This window comes from Alosa alosa, chromosome 19 (assembly GCF_017589495.1).
Source record: "Alosa alosa isolate M-15738 ecotype Scorff River chromosome 19, AALO_Geno_1.1, whole genome shotgun sequence".
In the NCBI taxonomy this organism is placed as follows: domain Eukaryota; kingdom Metazoa; phylum Chordata; class Actinopteri; order Clupeiformes; family Clupeidae; genus Alosa; species Alosa alosa.
In genome coordinates this window covers 11,882,127-11,907,027 of record NC_063207.1, presented here as the reverse complement: position 1 = coordinate 11,907,027, position 24,901 = coordinate 11,882,127, and the positions used below count along the sequence as shown (strand labels likewise).

General features: G+C 47.1%; 2 protein-coding genes and 1 long non-coding RNA gene across 5 annotated transcripts in view; 2 read left to right on the top strand and 1 right to left on the bottom strand.

Moving 5' to 3' along the window:
* The first annotated feature begins 287 nt into the window (after positions 1–287).
* LOC125284726 (protein TALPID3-like) overlaps positions 288–24,901 on the top strand; it is a 65,785-nt gene continuing 41,171 nt past the window's right edge. The window contains exons 1-10 of one of the 3 annotated variants that reach the window (XM_048228843.1): positions 288–446; positions 823–1,146; positions 1,303–1,337; positions 1,468–1,537; positions 3,514–3,601; positions 3,746–3,944; positions 4,171–4,371; positions 4,534–4,693; positions 5,236–5,397; positions 11,523–11,643. In XM_048228843.1, the coding sequence (XP_048084800.1) occupies positions 846–1,146; positions 1,303–1,337; positions 1,468–1,537; positions 3,514–3,601; positions 3,746–3,944; positions 4,171–4,371; positions 4,534–4,693; positions 5,236–5,397; positions 11,523–11,643 (1,337 nt within the window). In that variant the 5' untranslated portion in view covers positions 288–446; positions 823–845. The remainder of the gene's footprint in view (positions 447–822; positions 1,147–1,302; positions 1,338–1,467; positions 1,538–3,513; positions 3,602–3,745; positions 3,945–4,170; positions 4,372–4,533; positions 4,694–5,235; positions 5,398–11,522; positions 11,644–24,901) is intronic. The other 2 variants (XM_048228845.1, XM_048228844.1) reach the window with 2 other exon arrangements.
* On the bottom strand, positions 10,440–24,069 carry LOC125284731. The gene is made up of 3 exons (XR_007191913.1): positions 23,983–24,069; positions 11,509–11,585; positions 10,440–10,966 (listed from the first exon to the last, which is right to left on the bottom strand). It is a non-coding gene; the product is annotated as an uncharacterized LOC125284731 (long non-coding RNA).
* irf2bpl (interferon regulatory factor 2 binding protein-like) lies at positions 15,201–18,275 on the top strand. The gene has a single exon (XM_048228846.1). It carries the CDS (start codon positions 15,509–15,511, stop codon positions 17,510–17,512), a length of 2,004 nt encoding a protein of 667 aa, XP_048084803.1. The 5' UTR covers positions 15,201–15,508; the 3' UTR covers positions 17,513–18,275.

The window sequence follows — 24,901 nt, the reverse complement described above, 5'->3', positions numbered from 1 at the left end:
GTGTGCTACCCTTAAACCCTTCCGATGTGACACCGCTGTTAAGTTTGAGAAAGGTTCTACATTATCCCAAAATATCGATTTAATATGTGGGTTATGGACATGGTTATGGAAGTGTTTCCTTTTGATTCAATGATATATACTGATACAATAAATATTTACCAACAAACTGTGAATAATTACATTTTCTTAGCACAACATGGAGCAGCTCCGTGCCTTTCACGCCACGACACTAGGGCGCGGTCTATATTTTAGCTACAATGTATATACCAACGAATAAGTTTAGCAAGTATTGTTGTCAGTAACTGTTGCTGTGTTTTCAGAGTTGTTAACCTGCAACACAGTCATGCCATATCATCATTTATTTATTTGTTACCTCTGAAATATTCAAAGAATAATGTCATTTTGATGGATTGGTTGCTGGCGTGTCATGTTTTGGGACTAACCAGGTAAAGTTAACAGTTTTGCTTGTCAGTTGACGTTTGGCTGGCCAACATCAACCAGTTAAAAATCGTTAGCTAACGTTACCTAGCTAGCGGCGGGAAATTTAAATAACAGTTCAGTCACCTATCTAATCCATATCTTAAAGATATGTTCTGATTCAATATCATGTCAGTCGAGGTCAGAATATATAGTTAGTTGTTTAATGTTGGACGAATAGACACCAACTTCTCAATAATCATTAACAGAAGGTGAAAAGATGCATACGATATGCTAGCTAACGTTAGCATAGTTAAATGTCAGAGTTGGTAGGCTTTTACAGTAACAGAGCCCGTTTACGGCTTATTAGACATTCTCTGACAGTACTGATTTTATGTATTTCAGAATGCGTAGCTGATGCTGCGAAGATGACATCGAGAAAACTAAACTTTAACGATTCAACTTCAAGTTCCGATGCTGGAGACATTTTAATCCGCTCAACTAGAGTTGGGCTTCAAGAGCAAAACGGGCGCATTCAAAGAACAACACAAGAGAGCAACGTTACATCTATTTCAAGTTTGGGAAGCCAGCACATTAAGATTTCTGTGAGGAAACTTGATGACTTCTTCCAGCCCTCTTCAAATGATGAAACCTCTAACTCTAGTTCAGTTGGGCACCCATTAGTGTCTGAAGATCTCCGGGCAAGCAAGCAACCAGTCCTTTCGAAAGGTGATAACCTATTCATCAGTACCTAGTTTCATGTTTGTTTTCATGTGTATATGTAAGTGCCAAGTCTAGTTTGCCTAGCTTTTTGCGGACGCTATGGCATCTTTGTGCAAAAACACACATTTTACCTCCTCTGTTCTCCCCTGCATTTTTCTGTAGAGATCAGAATGCAAGCAGTGAGAAAAGAATCTCCAGTAAGTTTATTTGCCTTTTGCACTACACCTTCAATCACTATCACTGCGTTCAGATAGTTCTTGATGAGTGAAGTGATTAAATATTATGTCAGGGTTATGTCATGCCAATCCCTTGAATGTACAATCCCAGGTACCAAGAAGGCATGAGATCCCTGAAGTGCAAACACATGTTAGCCAGGCAGGGGGCAGTGGACACAAAGGTAAGCCACACAGAAGGAGAATCACGACTGTAGTCATTCACTCACACATACAAGATACAAGGAAGTTTATTGTCACATGCATATAGTTACTGGAAGTAAGAAATGCAGTGAAATTATGTCTGGTGTCAGCCTATTTGTGCATTAATGGAGGGGGGGTAAAAAGTGCAGTAGAAGAGGGGTTTAGTAGATTAAGTGGCAAGGGCTGCATAAAAAGGTGGGGGAGGATTGGATTTGGGTGGGGGCACCAACAAGGAGCACCAAGAGCAACAGGGGCAAGGAAAAACTCCTTACCAAGGAAGAAACCTTGGGCAGATCCACGGGCTCAAAGGGGCTAACCCAACTGCCAGGGGTCTTGGTGTGTGTGTTGGGGGATGACAGGGAGATGGGATAGTGTGCTGTGTATGTGGGGAGAGGGCAGTGTGCAATATGTGTGTTGGAGAAGCTTCCTCATGAGACAATGTGCTGCTGTGTGTGGGGGAGTGTGCTGTAAGTATGTTGGGGATGTGTGTTGGAGAAGCTTCCCTGATGAAATAATGTGCTGTGTATGTAGGGGGGCAGGGACTTACTATTGCAAGCAGAGTACTGTATGTAATGTATGTGGAGTGATGACAGTGAAGATGTGTGTGTGGGGCGGAGGGGAGGAGCAGTGACTGTGTGTGTGTGTGTAGTGTGTAGGTGGGTAGGTGGGGGCAGTGTGCTGTAGGTATGTAGAGGATGTGTGTTGGAGAAGATCCTGAAGACAATGTGTTGTGTATGTGGGGCAGTGTGCAGCAAGTATGTAGAGGAGGCTTACTGTAGCAAGCAGTGTGCTGTATGTATGTGAAGTGATGACAGTGATGATGTAAGTGTGTGTGTGTGGGGGTTAGGGACTTACTATTGCAAGCAGAGTACTGTATGTAATGTATGTGAGTGATGACAGTGAAGATGTGTGTGTGGGCGGGAGGGAGCAGTGACTGTGTGTGTGTGTGTGTGTAGTGTGTGTGTGTGTGGGTAGGTGGGGGCAGTGTGCTGTAAGTATGTAGAGGATGTGTGTTGGAGAAGATCCTGAAGACAATGTGCTGTGTATGTGGGGGGCAGTGTGCAGCAAGTATGTAGAGGAGTGCTGTATGTATGTGAAGTGATGACAGTGATGATGTAAGTGTGTGTGTTGGGGATGGGGGTGGGGTGGGGGGCAGAAAGGCTAGGCAATCAAGGACATGGGTAGATGGAGGAGAAATCAAAAATAATAAATAAAAGTGTGCAAAAGTTGGAGAAAGTCAGATATGTGTGTGTGTGTGTGTGTGTGTGTGTGTGTGTGTGTGGGGGGTCATGAGTGCTGAGGAGTGAATGAGTGCAAAGTCAGTATAGTGTGAGTTCAGAGTTGGGAAATGTTTGAGAGTGCTGAGGAGTGAATGTGTGCAAAGTCATTATAGTGTGAGTTCAGAGTTCGGATGGCCTGGGGATAAAACTTCTCCTGAGTCTCTCAGTTCTGGCTTTGTGACTACATAGGGCGTCTTCTTGATTTCAGCGGTGGGAATAATCCATTGTTAGGATGAGAAGAGTCCTTCAGAATCTTTTGGGCTCTTAGGAAGTACTCTTCTGAATAGATATCTTGTAGAGCAGGAGTTGAGTTTTATAGCACGCGTTCAGCTGAGCCCACTACTCTCTGCAGAGTACTACAATCTCTAACTGTGGAGTTCCCATACCAGGTGATGATGCTACCAGTTAGAACACTCTCAACCGCTGAAGTGTAGAAGGCCTTCATGATGGATGTAGAAACTTTGAATTTCCTTAGCTGACTAAGGAAGTAGAGTCGTTGTCTGGACTTCTTCAGAACATATTGAGTGTTAACAGGCCATGTTAAGTCTTCAGTAATGTGGACACCAAGGTATTTAAAACTTGTGACTCTCTCTACAGGTTGCCCGCTGATCATTAGTGTAGTTTCCTAAATATAGACATAAGATGTTGGTTACATTCACACGTTTTCATAATTAAAGCATGTTTTTCAGCAGCAAGACCTGATGTAGTGATATCTACCTATGCTCCTGGTGGCAAGGAGGCAGTTCGAGCAGCCATGAAACAGAGGTGAACGAGGAACAGATATAGACTTATGTGACTGCCCTTTAGTGGCGTATCTACGTTACAAACAATATCTGGACACACCTGACCTCTAGCAGTTGCCGAGCAGGCCCAACGTTAATCATTTTTAATTTGCTGTCCATATCATAGATCTCAGAGTGCCCCAGTGAAGCGGCAGGTGAAAGTGAAGCTGCTGGATCAGAGTGCAGCACTGACCCCAGAGCTGCAGAGCGGTCAGCAGCCTCAGCCCAGCCAGGTCTGGCTACCTGCCACAGAGGACCAGCATGCTGCAACCACAGCTGCAGCTGTTACTGCTGCTGCTATCGCTGCCACTGCTCCCATTATGAAGGTACGGGGGGACTTCTCCTGCCATAATCTAGTCACTCTTTTGTTTTCCTTGCTTGCCCTTCCTTTACTTGCCTTTCCACAGTCTCAAAGTTGTTGACACATCCACATTTTTCTGTTTACATTTACAGTTATTTATTGGGCAGACGTTTGTATGGACATCGACTTGCAATTGACTCACAACGTATAACATGCACACCACCACCCTTTCCTCCCCTCTGCCCCTGTAGGCTCAAAGTGACATGGAGGCAATGATGGCGCGGGTGGCGTCTGAGCTGAGGCGGCTGCAGGAGATGGGCAGCGGTGGCGGCAGGGTGCAGGAAGGGGGCGCCAGCGAGCGTGTGGCCCAGCTGGAGCAGCAGCTAAGCGCCCTCACACAGCAGAGGCTGCAGCACCTGGAGCTCATCCAGAACCAACAGCTGGAGCTGCAGGTACCAGGCGCTGCGGCGCTGCACAACATGGCCATTTACAGCTCGAGCGGTTGTTATACTCCACAAGTGGCCAACCTCAGTAGCAACAGAATGATGTTGTCGCAGTTATGGTGGTTGGCGCTTCACACTGTTGAGCTCTCCTTTTTGTGTTTTGTCCTGAAGAACCGTCTGATGGGTTCCGCTCTGGATGTAGTCACAGGCAGGGCCTTGGCTCTTGCACAGCGTCCCCAGCCTGCGAGTGCTCCCCCTGTGATGGTAAACACACCCCAAACAAAAAACAACCCCAGTGTGGACAAATATACATCTGACAAAGCCTTCAGAGGTAAGACAGCCATTTGTATCAACTGATAAATTAGAATTCCATTTGCATTGGTGTATCAGCTATGAAGAGGATTGGTCTAATTGATGTGCTAATGGAAGTTCTTCAGTCATGCCTATCACCTGCGATATTACATTTCGCTGACAGAGGACCAGTCTCAGAGGTCCAAACTCTGACTCTGAGCTTCTCTTAGTGGTTAAAGAGAAAGACTTGCTGTGACACTTCAGAAGTGCATTAATGCAGCACAGGCAGTTAAATGAGCTTGGCGCACAGAAGCCTTTGGGAATCAATGGCCCCATTAAGCTATGCCTTCTCCAACAACTAAAGAAAAAAAAAACATCCATAGAGTAGCTGCAATGGAGGTTCAACCCATGTTAATGTGAATCTTTTGAATTCTTAGTCATCAGCCTCTGAAGTGCTGCTTTATTTTATATATATTCTGTAAATATACGGTAATAATTGAAAGAGCCTTGATGGTGCAATCCGACTAATTTAATATTCCTTACAGTGCTGTTTTTATTTTTTAACGTTTGTATTTCCTCAAGCCTCAGGCAGCCAATTGGAGGATCAAAGAGGCAAAAGTCGGAGCCCTCTGGAGACTCCAGCCCCCCGCAAGGTGATTCCCAAACCCGTCCGCTGGAACAGTGGAGGGCAGCCCCCAAACCATCACGCGCCCAAAGCATCAAAGCAGTCACGTCCAGAGAAAGGTTAGTCACGGCATCGCACAGCATCTGTCTGCTGCTCGCTTGTTTGTTTGTGTACTTCAAAGTGGGAGCATTTTCGGATGCAGACGGAGATATTTGACTTATCCCCGTTACATAATGAATTGTACTGTGAATGCCAATGTGAGAATTAAGGGTGCTGTGTTCAGCTGTGTCTCAAGTGTGCGGATAGATTTGTGGTGTACCACTAGGGGGCAGTAGCGTAACTCTCTAGTTTTCCCAAAGACAAACAAAGGCAAGGCAGAGATGAGTGGGGTACAATGCGGGAAAATATAACGTTTTATTTAGATTTTCTGTGAACTGCAGACATTTTTAAAAATGACAGTGGACTTGCACCTTGATTTTACTTTTAAAGAAAATAATTACAGAGTGCTGAAATGGACTTGGGCATGACAGGCATTGCTCTGAGAAAGATTGCAATGGAACGTTGTAGATACTTAGGCCACACACCGCATATTGTGCTCCGTAAGGTGAGATGAAATAGTCTTGTTTCATGCTCACATTCACTGTGTATATTTTTCCACCTGGTCACTCCAAGTTGTATATTTCACTCTAATTACATGAAGAAAAGATATTCAAAACACTGTAGACATGCTCTCAGTCTTGCCAAAAAAGATGTGTGTTTGTTTCAGTGTGGAGAAAATCGGTGCAAATTGTGGGTTATCAGAAGGGGAGTTATCGCAGCCAGCCTAGCTGTTATATTTCTTGCAGCAATGGGAATGACTGTTTATTTTGTCCTTCCTTATAACAAGTCATTGTCCTTTTGTTTCACACTCTCCTTACGTTGTGTATAAACACGGCCTTGTTTGTGTGGATTGCGACTGTATGCCTCTGGCTGTCTGTGGAGATAATTAAGGTTAAAGCCAAAACAGTGAAAAGCAGCATCTCGGGTGCACAGCTGTGTAAACGCAGGTTCAAGCGAAACTCATTAAAGCCAAGCTATTTGTTTTTGTTTCATTCCAAAAAGGGTTCAATAAAGGTGTCCGCCAGCGTGGAATAACATAAGATGGCGGCATCATCTGGTTTGAGAGCCTTCTGTAAAAGAAAGGGGGGGGGGGATCTCACATGCCATCAGTGGCCTAGAATTGGAAACAGACCCAACAACAATGCGAGACTCCCCTACACAGCAGCCAGTGTTCCGCAGGGGACGAATCCTGCCATGGAGATTTCTTCTGGCATTTTCTCTCATCCTGTGCAACCCCCAACCCCCCCCCCTCCATCCTCCCTCTCTGTTCTCCTCCTCTCCTCCTCTCCTCCTCTCCTCCTCTCTTCCAGCCCAGGGCTGGGGGTTTAATTAAGGGCCATTGCTCACTGCTACAGGGTGAAAGGTCACTGATGATCTCCCCACCCCCACGCCCCCAGTAATCTGTAGGCAGAAACCTCTCTCCTCTCATCAGGTGACTTGCACAATGAATAACTCGCCCATCAGAACGTGAGCTCATCTCGTGAGCTCGTAAACGTAGCATGCAGATGTCTTTTCTTTATTCGTTTGCTCCACCACCATCTATCTCCATCACCTATCACCAACCCCTCCACCTCATCACCTCCCCCCACCCCCTCATCCCTCCCTCCCTCCCTCCCTCCCTCATCTGCCTGCCTGGGCCAGTGCCCTGCGGCTGATCTCCCACAGCAGGCTGGGAGTGCTGTGCGTTCCCAGAGGTGCCCGGCCGTAGCTGCCTCCGCTGCCTCCGCTGCCTCCCGCCTCCGCCTGCCCGCCCGTCAGCCTCTGCTGCAGGATGACGAATGTGTGTGGGAGTGCACAGAGTTAATTACAGCTTCGCCTGCAACCTTGCCATCTCCTTTCACGTGTGTGTGTGTGTGTGTGTGTTCACAGTGTGGGTGTATTTATAGGTGCATCGGGGGAGTGTGTCTCTCACAAAAGCTGCAGATAGGCTTATAAAAACATCCTTTGTATATCTTTCTGCGTGAACAGCATGGAGAGTTTTCACTAAAATAAACGACATGGGAAATATTAGGGAGAAAGATGAGAGTTTAATGTTGTTGTTGTTGTTATTTGCTACGTAGGGATTTGAGTAAATGGCACAGATACAGAAAATGTCAGTGGCCGATATTTTTGTTTGTATACGTGTGTGTGGGTGGGTGGGCGCATGCTTCAGCTTAACAAAAATTTGTATGCGGCGCAAAACAAGGAGACATTTCTGCCTAAGATGTCTGGGGCTCCATTTTGTCGCTGGTGTGCTTCAGAGTGGTTGTCATGGCAACCCTGCTATTTCTGCCACGGTCTGAGTTTCTGAGTTTCTCTCTCTCTTTCTCTCTCTCTCTCTCTCTCACACTCTCTCTCTCTCTCTGCCTCTCGTGTTCTCTGTTTCTCTCTCTCCAGGGCTGCCAGACCGATCTCTTTTGGGGATAGGTTATTTTTAGTTCCCGTGCTGTTGTTCCTCAAGCACATCAAAGCCACATTAAGTCCATGTAGCACAGACAGGCACACGGATGGGCATGGCACCCGAGCTGGGGTGAGTGCCCACTGAATGGATTTGTGCCCACAGATCTCTGGTTGGAAATATTATGACATTATCTGTGCCAGTCTCGAAAGATGCAGAGCCAACCTCCATACCATCTTGGAAAGTTAGCATCACAAATTGCACCTAAGATCCAGTCACATGTGTGGCACCAGATATATTTCACTAAATATCAACATATTCAATACGGTGTGGCGATTTTATTCTCAGTGTTCAGTATTTAGTCTACTCCTGGCCTTGACATAATCCTCGTCTGGGAAAAAAAAAAGGGATGTCTCGAGCGTTAATGTCCATTTCAGCTGGCACAGGCTGAGCCCGTGTGTCTGCGCCTGTGTGCCCTCTTCACCATCTCCTCCCGTCCACCCCCATGCTCAGACGCCCTGGCGAGTGGGAGATGTGTCTGGTGCCAAGCTGAAGTGGGCCTAGGGCTGCTGCCTGACACTCATGTGTCTGGGCATCTTCATGCCCGACGCCACCCCTGCCCCCACACCACTCACTGCGCCACTGTGTTCTCCCAGCTCTCAGGGAAACGGGGAGAAAAGACAAAAAACAAACTGAAAGCCAGTCACCACTGCCACCACCAGGCATAGCTGAGGGGGGGGAGGGATCGTGAAAACGAAGCTCGCTCTGGGAGAGCAATACAGGGATTGTTTTTCCTATCCGATCCCCGCAGCCGGTGGAATTCCCGTGGCCTCTCCTCATTAAGGGTGAAGGCCGAGGAATGTCAGTGGGAGGCCTGAGACCTGATCCCAGACAGCGCACTCCCACTGCACCTTCTTATCTTCCCAGCCATGATGTCATTCTCAGGCGTACGCCTGGAACTGTAAGTCATGTTTACCCCAACATCCAACACACACACACACACACACACACACACACACACACACACACACACACACACACACACACACACACACACACAGCTAAGGAGTTATTCACCTGGCGTTCTGATCAAAGCAGCTCTAAATCTACCATCCTGGATGTGGGAGAACCCCTTTCAGGCACATGAGATAATGAGCTTTGAAAAAATATGTTTGGCTTGACTTAGGACTGTCTGTCAATGGAGCAAGGTTTTCTTTGTGTGCAGTGCACACAAGGATATGTGAATGCAGAACATCTTCTCTTTTCTTTTCTTTTCTTCTCTCTTCTTCTTGTTGTTGTTGTTGTTGTTGTTGTAAAAGCTGCCTGTGTATTCTTTTCCACTTCATGTTTCTTTTAAAAGCACCTCTAGCAGAGCACCTGCAAGGTTAGTGAACCTTTGGAGAGTGATTTGATTGCCCATCTGCCTGAGTCACTGATGTAATGGCAATCCAGGGTGCCCGGTCCCTGTGGTGATGCCCTTTCTGAAATAAATGGCAGTCTTTATTATTAACCAGCATCTTGACCTGCCAAGAGGGTTGTGTGTGTGTGTGTGTGGTTTAGCCATGTATTCCCTCGTAATGGATGGTGGCAAGCCTTTTATTTGAGGGCCCGAACACATATTTACAGCTGTTTGTTCGTTTCCTTAGAGACCGTGAGCGCTTTATCAGGCGAGCCTCCCATTGCTAATGCCCTCGGTGATGAACGAAGCACCGTCGGCCACTCGTTGCTTGCTGCTCTGGTCTATTTCTGTTCACATGCGTCGGTGGTATATTTGTTACATCCGTTTAGTCCAATTGGTATGGGTGTCCTGTTTTAAATCTGCCTCTGTGTCGTGTAACCAATAGCAGCCTTTCCAGTCCAGACGTGTACATTTGTTTGGCAGATAATTTCAATTCATCTTGGGTGTTTGTTTTATTTTGTGTTTCTCTCATCCCCCTTCTTCTGGATTTCCATTCAAAGTCCACCATGCTTTCTTCAAACGTGTCCTGGCAGGACTGATTGTCTTGCCAGGGGGGGAAAACCCTGAACCAAAACAAAGAGAAAAACACTCGACCCTGCTGATGTTTCCCAGATGTAAACACCGTCCGCTTGACGTCAGATAGCAGCTGAAAAAAGATGTTTTGTTGTTGTGTGTGACGGCAACAGTCGAGCACAAGCAGAATTCTGGACTTCCACCGTGCGGAAACGACTCTTGTGTAACAACTGTTTGTGTACTGTGCAGCAGTCAAGCTCTCTCAGACAGCCAGAATGATTTGAAGCTATGTTTGCTAGGTTTATGTTCTTGTCTTTGTGTATAGCTTAAAGGATATCTTTGGAATATCTGAGGGACTACGAGTGAGATGCAAGCGTCTAACCATAGCTGGCCAACTGAAAAGAAAAGTACACTGTTCATGTTGAAACCAAATTAGGCTAAATCATACGTCTGGGAGTCGGATACACTAAATAGCGAGCATGCAGATGGTATTATTTTGCTGCACTCCAGTTAACCACTTTCCTCACTAGGCCTTGGCCAAAAACACATGCCTTTGGTGAGCCAGCTTTTCTCGACCTCAGCAACATGGTTTGAAACGTCATCTGCAGTGTATGTAATTATAACCAAAACAATTTATGTTTTGTTAGCAATTTACTGGAAGCATTTAGAGAGTCGTTAGGAGCAGACACGAAACTTGTCGGGCCTGTGTAATACTTTTTTTTAAAGTGTATACATACACACACACAAAAGTACGGCCAGCTCATTTCCTCAACCTGACATTTCCTGGACCCTCATAGTCGTTTGTCAAGGAGTTGCCGAGTGGAAAAACTGGACCTGAGCGATACTGCAGAGCCGTGTTGTTTTAGAGGGAGGAGGCCCTTCTCGCCTCCGACCCCCCTGACTTGCAGGAAATGATTTTGGTGAGGATCTCCTTTGGCAGTTAGGGCGGTTGGTGAAGAACTGTAAGGGGTTGGGGGGGGTGTGGGGTGTTGGGTGGTGCTTTGTAGAATAGTGAGTTTCCTTTAGTCTGCATTCCTGCAGCACTGTGGGGAGGCGTTCCTCCGAGGCCGACGTCTTGCATGTCTCTGGTGTTGGATGGCTTCTGGAGGCCTGGGGAAGGGATCTTTCTGCCCTGCCTACATAAACATGCTCATGTTCGGCTGTTCTTTCTCAGCGCAGTCTGATCCAAGGGTCTTTGGAGGATGCCTTAAGTGAGCACAGCAGCTTGTCTCATCCTCATCTGTTGGAACACACACACACACACACACACACACACACACACACACACACACACACACACACACATTGCAGATTGACCAAAAAAACAACAACAACTGGGAAGGTGATCTCAAATGAGAAATGTATTTCTTTCTACCATGGCTGTTTGCATGCATGTAAAATCTTTTGTTTGTCCTATGATTAGAAGAAAAGGACAAGAAAGCACTATCTTGAAAGGGCAAAACAGACATTGTCTGTTGATGTTTGAACCAATCAAAATGTCTGACTTTAGAGTCACTGTTTTTGCACTTACTATACAGCAACTTGCCCCATAGCATATTGTATTAACAATCTTTAAAGACTTGAGCCAGAAGGTAGAGTAGTTCCATGTTAGAAAGGCACCCAGTGATTTTCTTCACAAGGAACACACACAGACACACAAGCTATGTTACATTGAATAGACAGTTAGAGAGCTCTCTTGACTTTTTTTTGACTGCTGGAAGATGAACTGCTGACTGAAGCAGGTGTCTGAAACTCATAGCCAATGTGTGTGTGCGCACGCACCTTTTTTCATGCAGGAAATGGCAGACTTCTGGAAGACATCCTTAACAACCAGCGATCTCCCGGGAGGAGCACACGGTCTGTTGGGGGAAAGCAGGTTGCTATGGCAACAGCGGAGCACCAAACAGACAAAAACAGGTAATAATAAATCACCAAATTTTTTTTTTTTCTTCACTAGATTTAGTTAGATGTCGCAAAACTTATTGGTTTTGTTTCAGAGCTTTATAAACACTATATCTAAGATTTGTCTTTTCCTGGATCATGTAGGGACCCAATATTATTTTTTCAAAATCAGTCGACGCTCAAGAGCCACAAGGAAGCTCCCCTCTGTGCATTCTGTCACACAGGGTGCGCTATGAAAGCCCTTCATAGTATAGCCCTGTTTGACGTGACAAAAGCCCACTGAGCCCATTGCTCGTAGAAATCTCAATGTCAAAATGACAAAATGACTTCTCTATGCGCACTACACAAATGACAGCCCTCGGATGGCTGCATTCCCTAACCATTTCCACTCGTGCTTTTGACAGGGCTACAGACAACAACAGCAGGCTGAAAAGCTGAAGGCTGAAAGCCAGTACTGTCTCCAATATTGTCCATATTATCTGTGATGATATTGTCTCTGACTTCTATTTTGTTTTTATAAATGAGTATGCAGGAACTTTCATGAAATTACTGACAATTTGAGTACACAACAACGATAATAATAATAATGATAATCATAATAATATGTGACCTAGGCAGCAGCATATCAAACCAACCCTGTAGCTAATGTCAGCCAAAACTGTATGTGACGCAGAGCAGGATTTTTTTTTCTTCTTATAAGCATCTATGCAGAGGCCATCCTAGCTGTGCAACATGATTCACTCATTTGCTTTCGATTGATTTACAAACAGCTAGCATCGTTTATACCCATGGTATTTATACGTCAACATGAAGCAACCTGTACTTGTCATTGCCGTTTCGCTGTAATTCTCATTTACAGCATGCTGACCTGATTTCCCTTTACCATTGAGACCTAATACGGTTAAAACACGTTGGCTGGCTGTCAGCTGAAAGGGTTAACACATTTCGTTATCCCCACAGGTACAAAAACAGCTGAGGGAGGCAGAGAAAGGGAAACGGGGAGCGAGCGAGGGAGGAGGGAGGAGGGAGGGTAGAAGCGGCGAGCCATACATATGCAGTTTCATCAAGAGGCCGGGCTTGGCTTGGCGCGAGGGATATTAACATATAAGGAGACGCAGGAGGAAAGACAGGGCAGTAATTCACAAGGCCACTCTTATCCCCATGGCAACCGTGATGGCATTTATCAGCTCCATCTTTGAGAGAGAGAGAGAGAGAGAGAGAGAGGGGGGCTAAAGTAAATCTGCATGCATATGGCAGCTTGCCAGCGTCTCAAATGAAAGAGCACTTTGAACCGCTGCCAGAGGGAGAGGAGGAGAGGCGCTGTCAGGCCTGCTTAATGTTGGCAGTTTGTACTTGGCAAGCCGCACCGCTTCCCAGCATGCCTTGCGCTGGCAGCCTGCCAAGCGCTTAGCGGAAGCTAAAAAGTTAACCCTTGCGATTGAGTGTCTAGGAGAAACAGGGTATTTTTCAGCTCGATGACTAGAAAAAAAAGTGGGGGGGGGGCACACAAGGCAGTAGGGAGTTGTTTTTCTTCCACAATGACAGAATCTTTCCTTGCATTGCAGTGCGTTAAGCCCGCAAATTAAAACACAAGATGGCACTATTTCTTTCCACTCGAGAGGCTCGTAATGTTATTAAGTTTGCTCTGTGTGACTTTCATTGTCCAATTAGATGTAAGAATGGCAGTGCTGTGTTGCTGGTGAGCCAAATCGTGGTTTCCTCACAGTGGCCGCTGGCCTCCGAGACACTCCTAACTTAAACCAGGTCCACATGTGCAGGGCTCCTGAGTACAGGGCCGCTTTGCAGGACTCTTCTGAAAAGCCTTTCATTTGCGGGGCCAAATACAAGTCAAGTGACATTCTATTATTAGGATGGGCATAGTTGGTACAAACAGCCCTCTTCTCTCTGTCACACACACACTTTTTTCCCTTCTTCCACACTGTGTTAATTCTGTGCCCCGACGAAAAGGGTGTCTGCTTCATTTTCCTGCTGGAGTCACAAGCTTGGAGGGAGAATAGAGAGTGGATTGTCTGCCGTCTTAGCTGACTCCATGCCCTGCAGACTGACCAGTCCTCCATTGACACTGAAGCAAAAAAATGTAACCCCCCACAAATCCCAACACATGCATATCCTCTGCTGCAGCCACATTAATATTGCACAGTATTGTGTGGTTGTAGTTTGGTGTAGTGTAGTACAATGTTTTTTTTAATGCAATACTGAGAAACTGGAAATGTCAGTGCGTGTTTTGTACTTGTACGTATGTTCAGTGGCCACTATTAAATATACGGGTTTCATCTCGAACCGAAAAGAATCTTGTTATGATCTGTTCCAGAGTCGGCCACTCTGTGGATTCCCCGGATGCTTCATGCAGATTTGCAAAGGCAGAGAAAGTGCGTAGTGAGGGCAGGACTGACCGCTTGGGGAAATATCATCGATGTTTGTCTCCAAAGCAGGCATTTGTGAGCTGGTGTTGGTATCTGTCTGCAGCAGCTACATGTAAATGTGGACTCCTCGCTGGTGCATTGAATGCAACATTGTTAAAGCGTGGATCGAACAGGGTGGGATGGGGGGCAGACTTGGCCAGCGCCATGCAGTGCTCTCAACTTTCTCTCTCTCGCTCTCTCTCTGCTTGGATAGAGCACACAGCTCAGCTCAGAGCCAGCGGTATGTGGAGACTGCAATAAATGGCTTTCCTTGCCCTCGCTTTCTCCCACTCTCTCCCTCCCCTTCCCCCTTCTCCCTGGCCCTGTTTTTCCACCCGTTCTCAGTTGTATAACGGGAGAATCTGGCTCTGCCCACAGGGTGTTGTTAATCAGGGGGGGGGGTGTCGTCAGTCTGAGAGGGTGGTGTGGGGTGGGGTGTGAGAGTGAGGGACGGGGGTAGGGCTGAGTGCTCTTGGCTCCCTGCTTTGGATAAACATTCTGCTAGAGGGTGAACCCTTTCTCGCTGCACCACCCCCGCTCGGAAGAATGACTGGTTAGGTTTTTGACAGTGTAGTACTTTTGATGGGGCACTGTTTGCAAATTAAGAGGTGTAAAATGCTGTTCAAAATATCCTGTTCTCATTATTACATAACTAGTTAGTATGTTTCTTGTATAGGTCCTAAAAATATTACAATATATGTAAAATTTTATTTTTAATTTTGTCTCAGCCACATTTTCATTTTGTCAGATATGTGTGTCTTTATATTTGAAGACTTAACAGAGATGAAAAAATAGGGGGGAATTAGGAAGTGGAGAATAGACCTACATTAGTTCAGTATAAAACTTGAAAATATTGCTGATGTAAGCAATTCATGTTCTTGACACTCACCAAAAATGCATACGTCGGTAAAATAGTTTTTCGTGCTTCAGGCGTGTAATACAACACCAAGTGAAGCTGCGTCCATTTGACACTGCAAGACATGTATCCCCTCGGAAGGCATGGACTGCTGTGTGTGTGTGTGTGTGCTCGCACACTGTAGCCTTCGTGTGTGTGTTTTCGATGTGAAACGTGGTCAACGTGGTGCGTGTTGGTCGGTCCATTCAAAAGATTGGAAGGGAGTGGTTGGAGCATGCGCTCTTGGAGAGCAACAAGTGGCATGTCAGAAAGGAACTGCGGAACGTGGTGCCTACGTCATTGCTTCAACCAGGTGGCATTCCGAGGGGAGAGAGGAGACGTGGACGCACAATCAAAATTTCAACTCAGACAGGAACAGAATGTGAGCCGCGCGTAATGTAGGCAAAATTAATCATTCAAACCGATTCAGCATCTGCGCTTATTGCACGCGTTCGAAGAGAAACGAGAAAACAGGTTGTCTTTGTGCGCGGCGCTTCTAACCGGAGAGCGGGCTTTCCTTAAGAATAACGTGGATAGAGGATTCGCAAGAGGAGCATTCAACATGTCTTCTGCACAAGTCTCCTCGTCGAGGAGGCAGTCTTGTTATCTGTGTGATTTGCCCCGCATGCCGTGGGCTATGATTTGGGATTTTACGGAGCCGGTCTGCAGAGGTTGCGTAAACTATGAAGGTGCTGATCGGATCGAGTTTGTTATTGAGACTGCGCGGCATCTCAAGCGAGCTCATGGCTTCCAGGAGGGGAGATCCCCGGGACCAGCGCCACCGCCTACGGTGAAGACTCAAGCGACTATGTCAGCTAAGGAAACGGTGCAGCTGAACCATGTGGACGGCTCTTCTAAACAGCAAGCAGGGCTTGATCGCTATTCTCTGAGTACAGAGAGGTCCCGTTTCGATTATTCCAGCATAAGCACCCATGCTGGACGGCTCCCGAATGGGCTGAGTGGACCTAATGGCTTTCCAAAACAAGACGACGGACCTCCTGAATTAAACAGGCAGAGCCCGAACTCGCGTCGGAACCATGGGCTTGTGGCGGTCCCCAGTCAGATGAATGTGCCTCCCAACCTTCTCCCGCAGACCATGCTGAACGGCCCCCCTTCAGCTGCAGCCATAGCCCAGCACAACATGGCCAGCAGAGCCCCACCGCCGTCCAGCATTGGGACCGCGCTGTCCATGGCGTCCCAGTCCATGTCGGAACAAGGCAGAAGACCTGGCTCCGTTTCCAGTACGGACCAAGAGAGGGACCTGAAGGAGAAGCAGCGCAACGCTGAGGCTCTGGCGGAACTTAGTGAAAGTTTGAGGAACAGAGCCGAAGAATGGGCCAACAAACCTAAGATCGTGCGAGAGACTTTGATCACACTCTCAAACAGCACCCCTTTTGATGTGAGGTTCAAAAAGGATCACTCGCTCCTGGGCAGGGTGTTTGCTTTCGATGCTGTTTCCAAACCTGGGATGGACTATGAGCTAAAAATCTTCATTGAATACCCCACTGGATCTGGTAACGTATTTTCAAGTGCGTCTGGAGTCGCCAAACAAATGTACCAGGACTGCATGAAAGACTTCGGCAGGGGTTTATCCTCGGGCTTTAAGTACTTGGAGTATGAGAAAAAGCATGGTTCTGGTGACTGGCGACTTCTGGGCGATTTGTTGCCAGAGTCGGTGCGTTTTTTCAAAGAGAGTTTGGGTGCGGAAATGTTGCCACAACCCTACATTGATGCTAGCTGCCCGCTGTTACCCTCTGCACTGGTAAACATCCCCCGTGCCTTGCCATCAGCAAGTGCGCCCAGGACAGGCATGCGTAAGCGCAAAGCCTCCCCAGAACCCGACTCTGCCGAGGGAGCTCTGAAGTTATCCGACGAGCAACAGAGGCAACAGTGGATGGCTAGCCAAAGCGAAGCTATGAAACTGACCATGGCATCAGGATCATTCACTGCCTCGCACGGCGGACCACCACCTCTCGGACCGGGACATTCAGTACACTCAAGTCGAGCAACACCGCCCGAGTCTGCTCCCCAGAACGGACAGTCACCCATGGCTGCGCTCATGTCGGTCGCTGACACTTTAGGTAACGCACACTCTCCAAAGGACAACAACTCGGTTCATTCCACTACGTCTACTAGACACAACAGTAGTAGCCCAGTGTCTCCCGCCTCTGTGTCAGGACAACGTCGCCTGGCATCCCGCAATGGGGACATTAATTTGGCCGGAGCGCCCTCTCAATCCAGTGCCCATCCAGGCATGGAACAGGTCCACCCTCAAAACATTCCAGATTCACCCATGGCAAATAACGGACCACTGTGTTGTACCATTTGTCACGAACGTTTAGAAGATACCCACTTTGTTCAGTGTCCATCCGTCCCTAACCATAAATTCTGTTTCCCTTGCTCGCGAGAGAGCATCAAAGCACAGGGAGCAACTGGCGAGGTGTATTGCCCTAGTGGAGAAAAATGCCCCCTGGTAGGTTCAAATGTGCCTTGGGCTTTCATGCAAGGTGAGATAGCAACCATTTTAGCCGGAGACGTGAAGGTAAAAAAAGAAAGAGATCCTTAGATAGGCTTATACTTCCTCTCAGAAACGTGAATTGAGTCGAGTATATTATTACATGTTGTGAATATTCAAACTGACAAAATAAGTCCAGTGTACAGAGGCATTTCTTTCTGCCATGTATTTCAGTGTTTTGAAACAAAGGTACAGTAGGCTATGTGATGTCACAGCTAATTTGAAGGCGGAGGTTGTGTTGGTGAATATGTCGACTGGGTAACGTTACTGCATAGCGTATGTTTTGACGGCAGTGTGTCTAGGTACGGAGTGAAAGCACTTTGCAATCACCGCTGCAGATTATCTTTATCCTTTCCCTTTTCGTTTAGTTTTACTCAATATCATGCACTTCTCTTTATAGATGAATCACAACATCACACGTGTGTTAAACGATTAACTTAACAAACGAATCCAGTAAATGGTGACATGAAAAAATACGACACAAGGAACGTTCGTCAAATTTGCATTTTGTTAACAAGACGAACAGGGAACATTGTTTATGTTAATTTGAACTCTTAATATTTTGATATGTTATTTACTAAGGCGATGTTTCATTTTTATCTTGTGGTCTGAAAACAAAACAACTATATTTTACTACGTGTTTTTTCATTATCTCCTTTCTTTTTGCTTTGATGATGCACGGATGCTTAAAGGTAGAGCTAAAATACTGTACATGAACGTAAAAAGCTCTGTTTGTTTATACATTTCTGTAGTTAACAGAAGACTTGTAATGTGCCTTGGAGCTGAGTAAATTGTAATAAATCCATTGATATCACTTTTGTCAGCATTCCCTTTGTTCTAAATTGGTTAACATTTTAAATCAAGCAACATGAAGTAAGTGTATCAGTGGGGCTCTTAACATGCATACTTGCCGATCTTTTAAGGACACAGTCAGTGATACAACCAGACAGAATCAGAGAGTCAGCAACTCATATATGTAAACTGAGGTTTCATTCAGACACCAAAATAAACACTAGATAGAGAGCACATGGTCTATTATGTGGCGGTCAACAGCCACATTACAATAAGGTTTGTTTGCCTTGATCAGACCAAGCCTTCCTCAGTAAACAGTCAGACCAATGCAGTATTGCTAATAAAGTGTTTATATAGTAGAAAAGCGTCTTTTGATTAGGTGAAGCCATGTATGTCATGCTCGTACCGCAGTGCAATCTGGGGTTGCAGAGATTTCTGTGCCTCAGTCCGTGTTATGTGCCAGTGAAAGGACTGAAGTAGATTAAATTATGTCGGCTTGAGCGTTATCATCGTTGTTTGTTAAAATGTAAACCCCTGTCTTGGCCCCCCTTTCCTCCCTCCCTCTCCAAATGTCAGATTACCTTTTAAAATGTATGACACGCTTCTTATGTCAATATTTGCAAACACATCCTTGCCCACCTTGACACTGTGGCTGGCGTTGTAATGGAAAGCAATTACTTTCACCATGTGCGAGATCACTTTTCTGGGGAAAATCTAAGCACTTGTTTTTTTTCCCCTGAGAGAACACAAGCAGTCACGCAAACAAGTCCCAAAAAGATGTCTTTCAGCTGGGAAAGAATAGGGTGGCAATAGCTCCCCAAGCCAAATAAAAACTCCATTATTTTCAGCGTTTGTGTAATCAGATTGATGGTTGATCACAGCCCCATTGTTGGATCTTTTAGTGGGTGATATTTGTTCCCCCCATCTTTTGTGATGTGTTTTGCCCAGTGTGAATATTATATAAAAAGAGCTTTTTCAACGCATGGCTTACAGCCATGTATACATGTTAAGTTAGAGTTGTGTTGTATAAACCAGGTAGAACGATAGCAATTAAGTTTTGTCCATTGAAACCCCTGTGGTTGTGCCTGCAGCGTGTGTAGTATAACAATAGCTTTGATGACCTGTGGAAAGATAATAACATGCTGAAGTCAAGTAGCTCGCTGACATTTTTCCGCCATTGTGCATGTGTTATACTGGATCTCTGTGAGTGAAAATACATAGCAGTCCCCATTTAGATGTCATCATATGACCGTCAACGCCGACTGCTATTGGCTGCTGCTAGCCGTGGGTGTTGAGGGGTGGTGGTGGTAGGGCTAGACACACAGCCGTTTACTGCATGCGTGTTGCCGTAAGTCAAGCTAATGTTCCTCTGGTCCCTGGGGCCGGAGACAAATGGCCTGTGGTGTAATTCTCTCATGGCGGGGAGCCACGCAAGGCCTCGGGACCTAATAACAAGGGAGTTTAAGGTCAGAGACCGGCCCTGGTGCCAGGCTGTTACACACCCTCAGGGTTCAGCCCCGCTCCAGACTATCAGATTGGCTTTACACACACACACACACACACACACACAGTGAGGATGCCAGGCATCTGCCATTCTCGTTCTTCTGCAGTAATTACATTTGCGCCCCATAGACGCACTCTTTGTTCTGAAATCCAGCTTGTCTATTTCCACAGTGGACCTTAACACAACATAAGCCGGCCTTTTCGATTGAGCTCGGAGGTGCTACGCAGTACTGTTTGGCCAGAGCGTTCGTAATGCGCGGTGCCCATGTCTGTTGTCACATGGTTCTGTAGCGAGGTGCTTTCCGCAGTTGCTTTCACTCTAAATGGAAACACTGGCAAATGGTCTCTGTCTGGTTGTTATCAATACGGAGGCTGGAATTCACCCCTTCTGTCCAGCACCACACTGAATGCCTTTCTTTCTCCCTCTTCGGCCCTTTTACCGCCATTACTTAGTGGGGGCGGGGGTAAATGTTGGGGGGGCTTTAGGGGTAACTTGAGACTGCCGAGCTCTCCCTGGTTTCACAAGAGTCCGTTGGAAGAATCGGGGCTCTGTGTTGGGGTGTACTGCCTGTCTTTCAGCGTGGGATTTCTGCACTGCTGAGGGAATGTAATGGCTTGGTTAGAGTAATTGAGCTCACATCAGAGAACGATAGAGGCTGAACGAGAGAGAGAGAGAGATTGGATTTGGTGCAGAAGTGCTGAGTCTGTACGGAGGACTCATTTTTCCTGTCAGTCTGACTGCTCCTGGCGCTAACCGAGGCCCGGATGGCTTGGCCCCCAGAAAGAAGCTAACCCCCACCCCTCCTCTGGGCCCAGTATTGGCTTGATGTTTTTCGGATCTCCCATTGCCTTTTGATTTGCTTAATGCTCAGATTACCCACTCAGCAGGCGTGAAGTGGAGTTATCTGCTTTGCTAACGTCTCGACTGTCAACCTCCACCGTCCTCTCGTGTCCTTTGTTAGCGTCTTTCTAGTTGACGGGCCAAACATTTCAGTGAATTGCCTAGAGATGGTGGTCAGCAGAAACATGATAATGGTTTGCCGGGAGTGGCGGTATGTTGTCATAAAAGCCAGGTGTTGCCTTTGGACTGCACTTGTTTGTTGTTTTTTCTTTCCAACTGAGACGGCCGCTATTGTCATGCTAAAAGAAGACAATGGTTAAGGTGCCCTTGGCTAACTCCCCACTCACTTTGGGTTTCAGGTTGCAGCCTGCATGCTAAAGAGACTCACAGACACCCCTGAGAAAGCACTTTGGGGAGGGGGGCAGAGAGAGGAGAGGAGGATAAGATGGAGGGAGGGTAGTTATTCTTCCTGTTTATTCTCCCATCCCTCCAATCCCTCTCTCATTCTCTCGTTTGCGTGCTCGGAATGTGAATCCCACACATCAGTCACGCCCTCCTCCTCCACCTCCACCTCCTCGCTGGTAAGCCTCGGGTGGGTGGGGTGGCGACGGGGTTTGTTGCTTCAACGCCTGAGGCTGACACTTCTTGGAGCGGCTTTTTTTTTTTTTTTGCTCAACAGTCACTAGCTCTTAACACCACAGGAGGTGATATTATGAGTCTTTGGGTCGGACTAGCGAGTGCCATTGAGCTGCAGGTCACAGCCTGATACTTTTAGCGTGGCTCCGGTGCAGGCTCTTGTGTTGTGGTGGTGGTGGTGGTGGTGGTGGGGTTATCTGGAGTGGAGGGGGATCAGATGGCATTTGAGGCGACGGATGCCATCAAAGGCGGTGAAGAAAATGGAAGAGTGGAGTAAGGAATGAGAGAGAGCCACTGCCTGCTGATCGGGGAACACACACGAGGCTGTAAACAGAACCGGGTAACCGGGTAAAGAGGGAGGTTCACCTACTCGGTGATCGCAACACAGTCTTTATTGTTTTAGACTGAATATATCTATAGGTTTGCACAAGCAATATCAGCAGCTACATTCATTGCTATACTAAGTTATAAACAGTCCCCCATTTGATGAGTTATGAATTATGAAAGTGGCACAACAGATGACCTCATTTGACACACCAGTTTCTCTTCCTGTTTTATTTATGTGTCACACTGTAACAGACTGATTTACTGTAACAGTTCAGCATTCTTGTGCCCACTTTAACCACACAAGCACAACACACACATACACACACACACACACACACACGGACACACACACACAGACACAAACAGAGGCTTGCATCAACTAAGCTGTTGTCGTGGTGAAATCACTGCAGCCAGCCTGCTAACCCCCCTCCCTTCCTCCCCTCGTCCTCACTGACCAGGGGAAGCCACCCCCGCCGCTGCTACCCCCCTCTCAACCACACACCCCCTCCCTCCCTCCCTCCCTCCCTTCTTGGCGGGAGAAATTTCCAGCGGATAAAAATACAGCCACTCCAAAGGTTACTCTGCAGTGCCACAGCCGAGACCCGCCGTTGCCCCTGGTAACCAGCCTCTTTCAAAACATCATTTATTCTGGAATGTGCGGATACAAAAGGGGAGGTTAACCCTGCGTGTGCCGTCCTCTTCCTTCCCTCCTGCAGAGTCTGCATTAAGACTGGGCTCTGTGCAAGTGACCCAGTGCCTGGTTTCTGTTTTGGACAGTTTTGTCCTCAGTTGTTGTATTCGCCGTTATTCATGCTATTCAGTCATGTGTTTGCAAACACTGCAAATATTCAAAAAAAAAGGGGGGTGGGGGCATGTTTATGCATTCTGAAAAGAAAAATGCACATATAAGGAAATTAAAAGAGGGAACGCTCTGCGATAAGCGTTTTTTTTTTTTCACCGGGTCCTGTTCACACAGGAATATTTGCAATACCTGGAGAATGGGGTCACCCATCCACGGTTGGGGGTGTAAGATGCGAAAAACAGCAGAGAAGGGCAGTTTTCTATTCTCTCTTCCTCGCTGCTCGCTTTCATAACTCCTAATGTATTATTCAGCTCCTTCTGCATGTTTTCCCCTCCCTCTCTCAATTTCTGTCTCTCTCTCTCTCTCTCCCTCTCCCTGTATAGTGGAGAGAGTAAGAGGGGGGAGGGGTTGTGCAGAAAGGGTTATTCCCTATTTTGTGAGTTGTTTTTTTTTTTTTTTCCCCTCATTCACCGTGCCTCAAAGCGCAGCCATTTATAGACGGTGATGTCAGCACTATCTCCCATAGCCGCGGGCCTCCTCCACAGTTAATGTATGCAATCTGCTGCATTCCAGAGCGGAGAGTAAGCCAAGCATGGAGCCTCAGGCCAACCCACACACCCCCTTCCTCCTCCTCCTCCTCCTCCTCCCTCTCCCTCTCCCTCTCCTGCTCTCTCCACGCTCCTGCCCCTCAAAGCTGCAGAGAGGAATTGATTTTTTTGTTCTTTTTCCTCTCGCATTCCCACCCTTCTGTTTTTTTTTTTTTTTTGCCTGCCAAGTACACGAAGAAAAGATTGTAGGGTGCAATCCAGCTCTATTTCTCAGTGTGTGTTTTTGACGTGCCGTTATTTTTCAAGGGTGGATGTATTTTCCATCTGTCCTCACAGTGTGTGCAGTTGTCATGAATTCTTCACCAGCCATATGTGTATCGGACGCGTCCAGGTGGTGGTGTGATTGTTTGTGTTTTGTTGACTCAGCAAAATAGTTGTAGTCAGGCTGTGGAGATTTTTCTTGTGTTGTTTTGAAAGAAGACAGGTTGTTTAAATTAATGGGAGAGAAGAGGAGAGGCCTGTTCTTGGCACAGTCCCAGCTGTGTTGCTCTCCATTTTAAAGGTCTCTCGTCTTGGAACAGAGTCCCTATTTGCATCTCAAGGATTCTGTCCCTGCCTGCTGAGGTTCAGCTTATTGCAGCTATTCTCAAGATTCCCGCCAGAAATGGAGGTCCTTTAGGTCACTGTGGGGTGGGGTTGGGCATGGGGGGTGCTTGTGTGTGTGTGTGTGTGTGTGGTGTGTGGTGTGTGGAACGGGGGGGGGGGGTGGAGGTTGCGCGGCAGCTGAAAAAAGGGACTGTGTTGTTTTTCAACCCTTTCAGACAGCCCCTCTCTTAGTTAGTTCTGAAAATTCTTCTGCCAGTTGTACTGTGCCTCTTCCCTGCGGCACATAAGAATGGCGGTTTTAAAGTCAGTGAGGGTTCAAAATGTGTAAGCACGTGCTGCGTGTTTATTTATGACTGCGCTCAGCTTGCGGTCTCGCAAAAGTATAACGGTACAGTGTGTCACGGAGTCACCGATCTTTGTTTCGCTCGGAGAAAGCGCATGAATAAACAGAAAGTGGAGCACTTACCACAACATTCTTTGCAAAATTCTGCAGTGGAACAGAGACAGCGTTTTTTGTTTTTGTTTTTTAAATACGTAGGCAGGCAGATGGAGGAAGGGAGGGAAAGGGTTAAGCCTTCGGGCTTGTGGCTGCGCAGCGCTGCTGCTCGTTGGCAGGCTGACCGGAGAAATGTAGCTCCTTTCATTCTCAGGGTTGTTTACACGAGCCTCTGGCAGCCATCTTAGCGCAGCGCTCATCAGCCACTGGTGAGGCTGCACTTCTCCGCTTTCTCCCGCTCTCCTGGAGCGACCAGTTCAGACGACCGCGGCGCGCCCTCATCCATCTAGCAGCCCCCCGCCCCTAACCCCCTCTCCTCCTTACACACACACACACGCGCACACACACACACCAGCATGGTAACACACACCCACTTGAACACATTTATATCTCAAGCTCCAGACAGAATCTTGAACCTTCTTGCAGGCTGCTTGTCGGTACTGCTTCTAGCCCGCGCGCTAATGAGCCGTGTGTTGTGTTTGCTCGTGTGTTCTTTGGCTCATCTGGAAGCCGAGCGGATTTCTCACTCGGCTCTCTCTTGCGTGCCATTGTTTCGCTCGCAGCCGTTTCAGGCCTATTCACCTCCCCTTATTGTCCTTTCAAACCACTTCCATGCCTCGAGCCAATCTTGAAGAGGAAGCTTTTGTGCGAATTGAACATGAAACCAGCGGGCATGGAGTGTGTGTGTGTGAGTGTGTGTGTGTGTGTGTGTGTGTGTGTGTGTGTTTGCGCGCACGCTCGCACAGACACGTTGAAAGGTAAGACGAAGACAAAAGAGGCTGCATCAGGGGCTGCCTTTGTTCTTTGGCATTTGACTCGGGTCCAGCTCCGCAAATCTCAGTGAGGCAAAAAACGCCAGCCAACTATGAACAGCCCCCCACCCCCCACA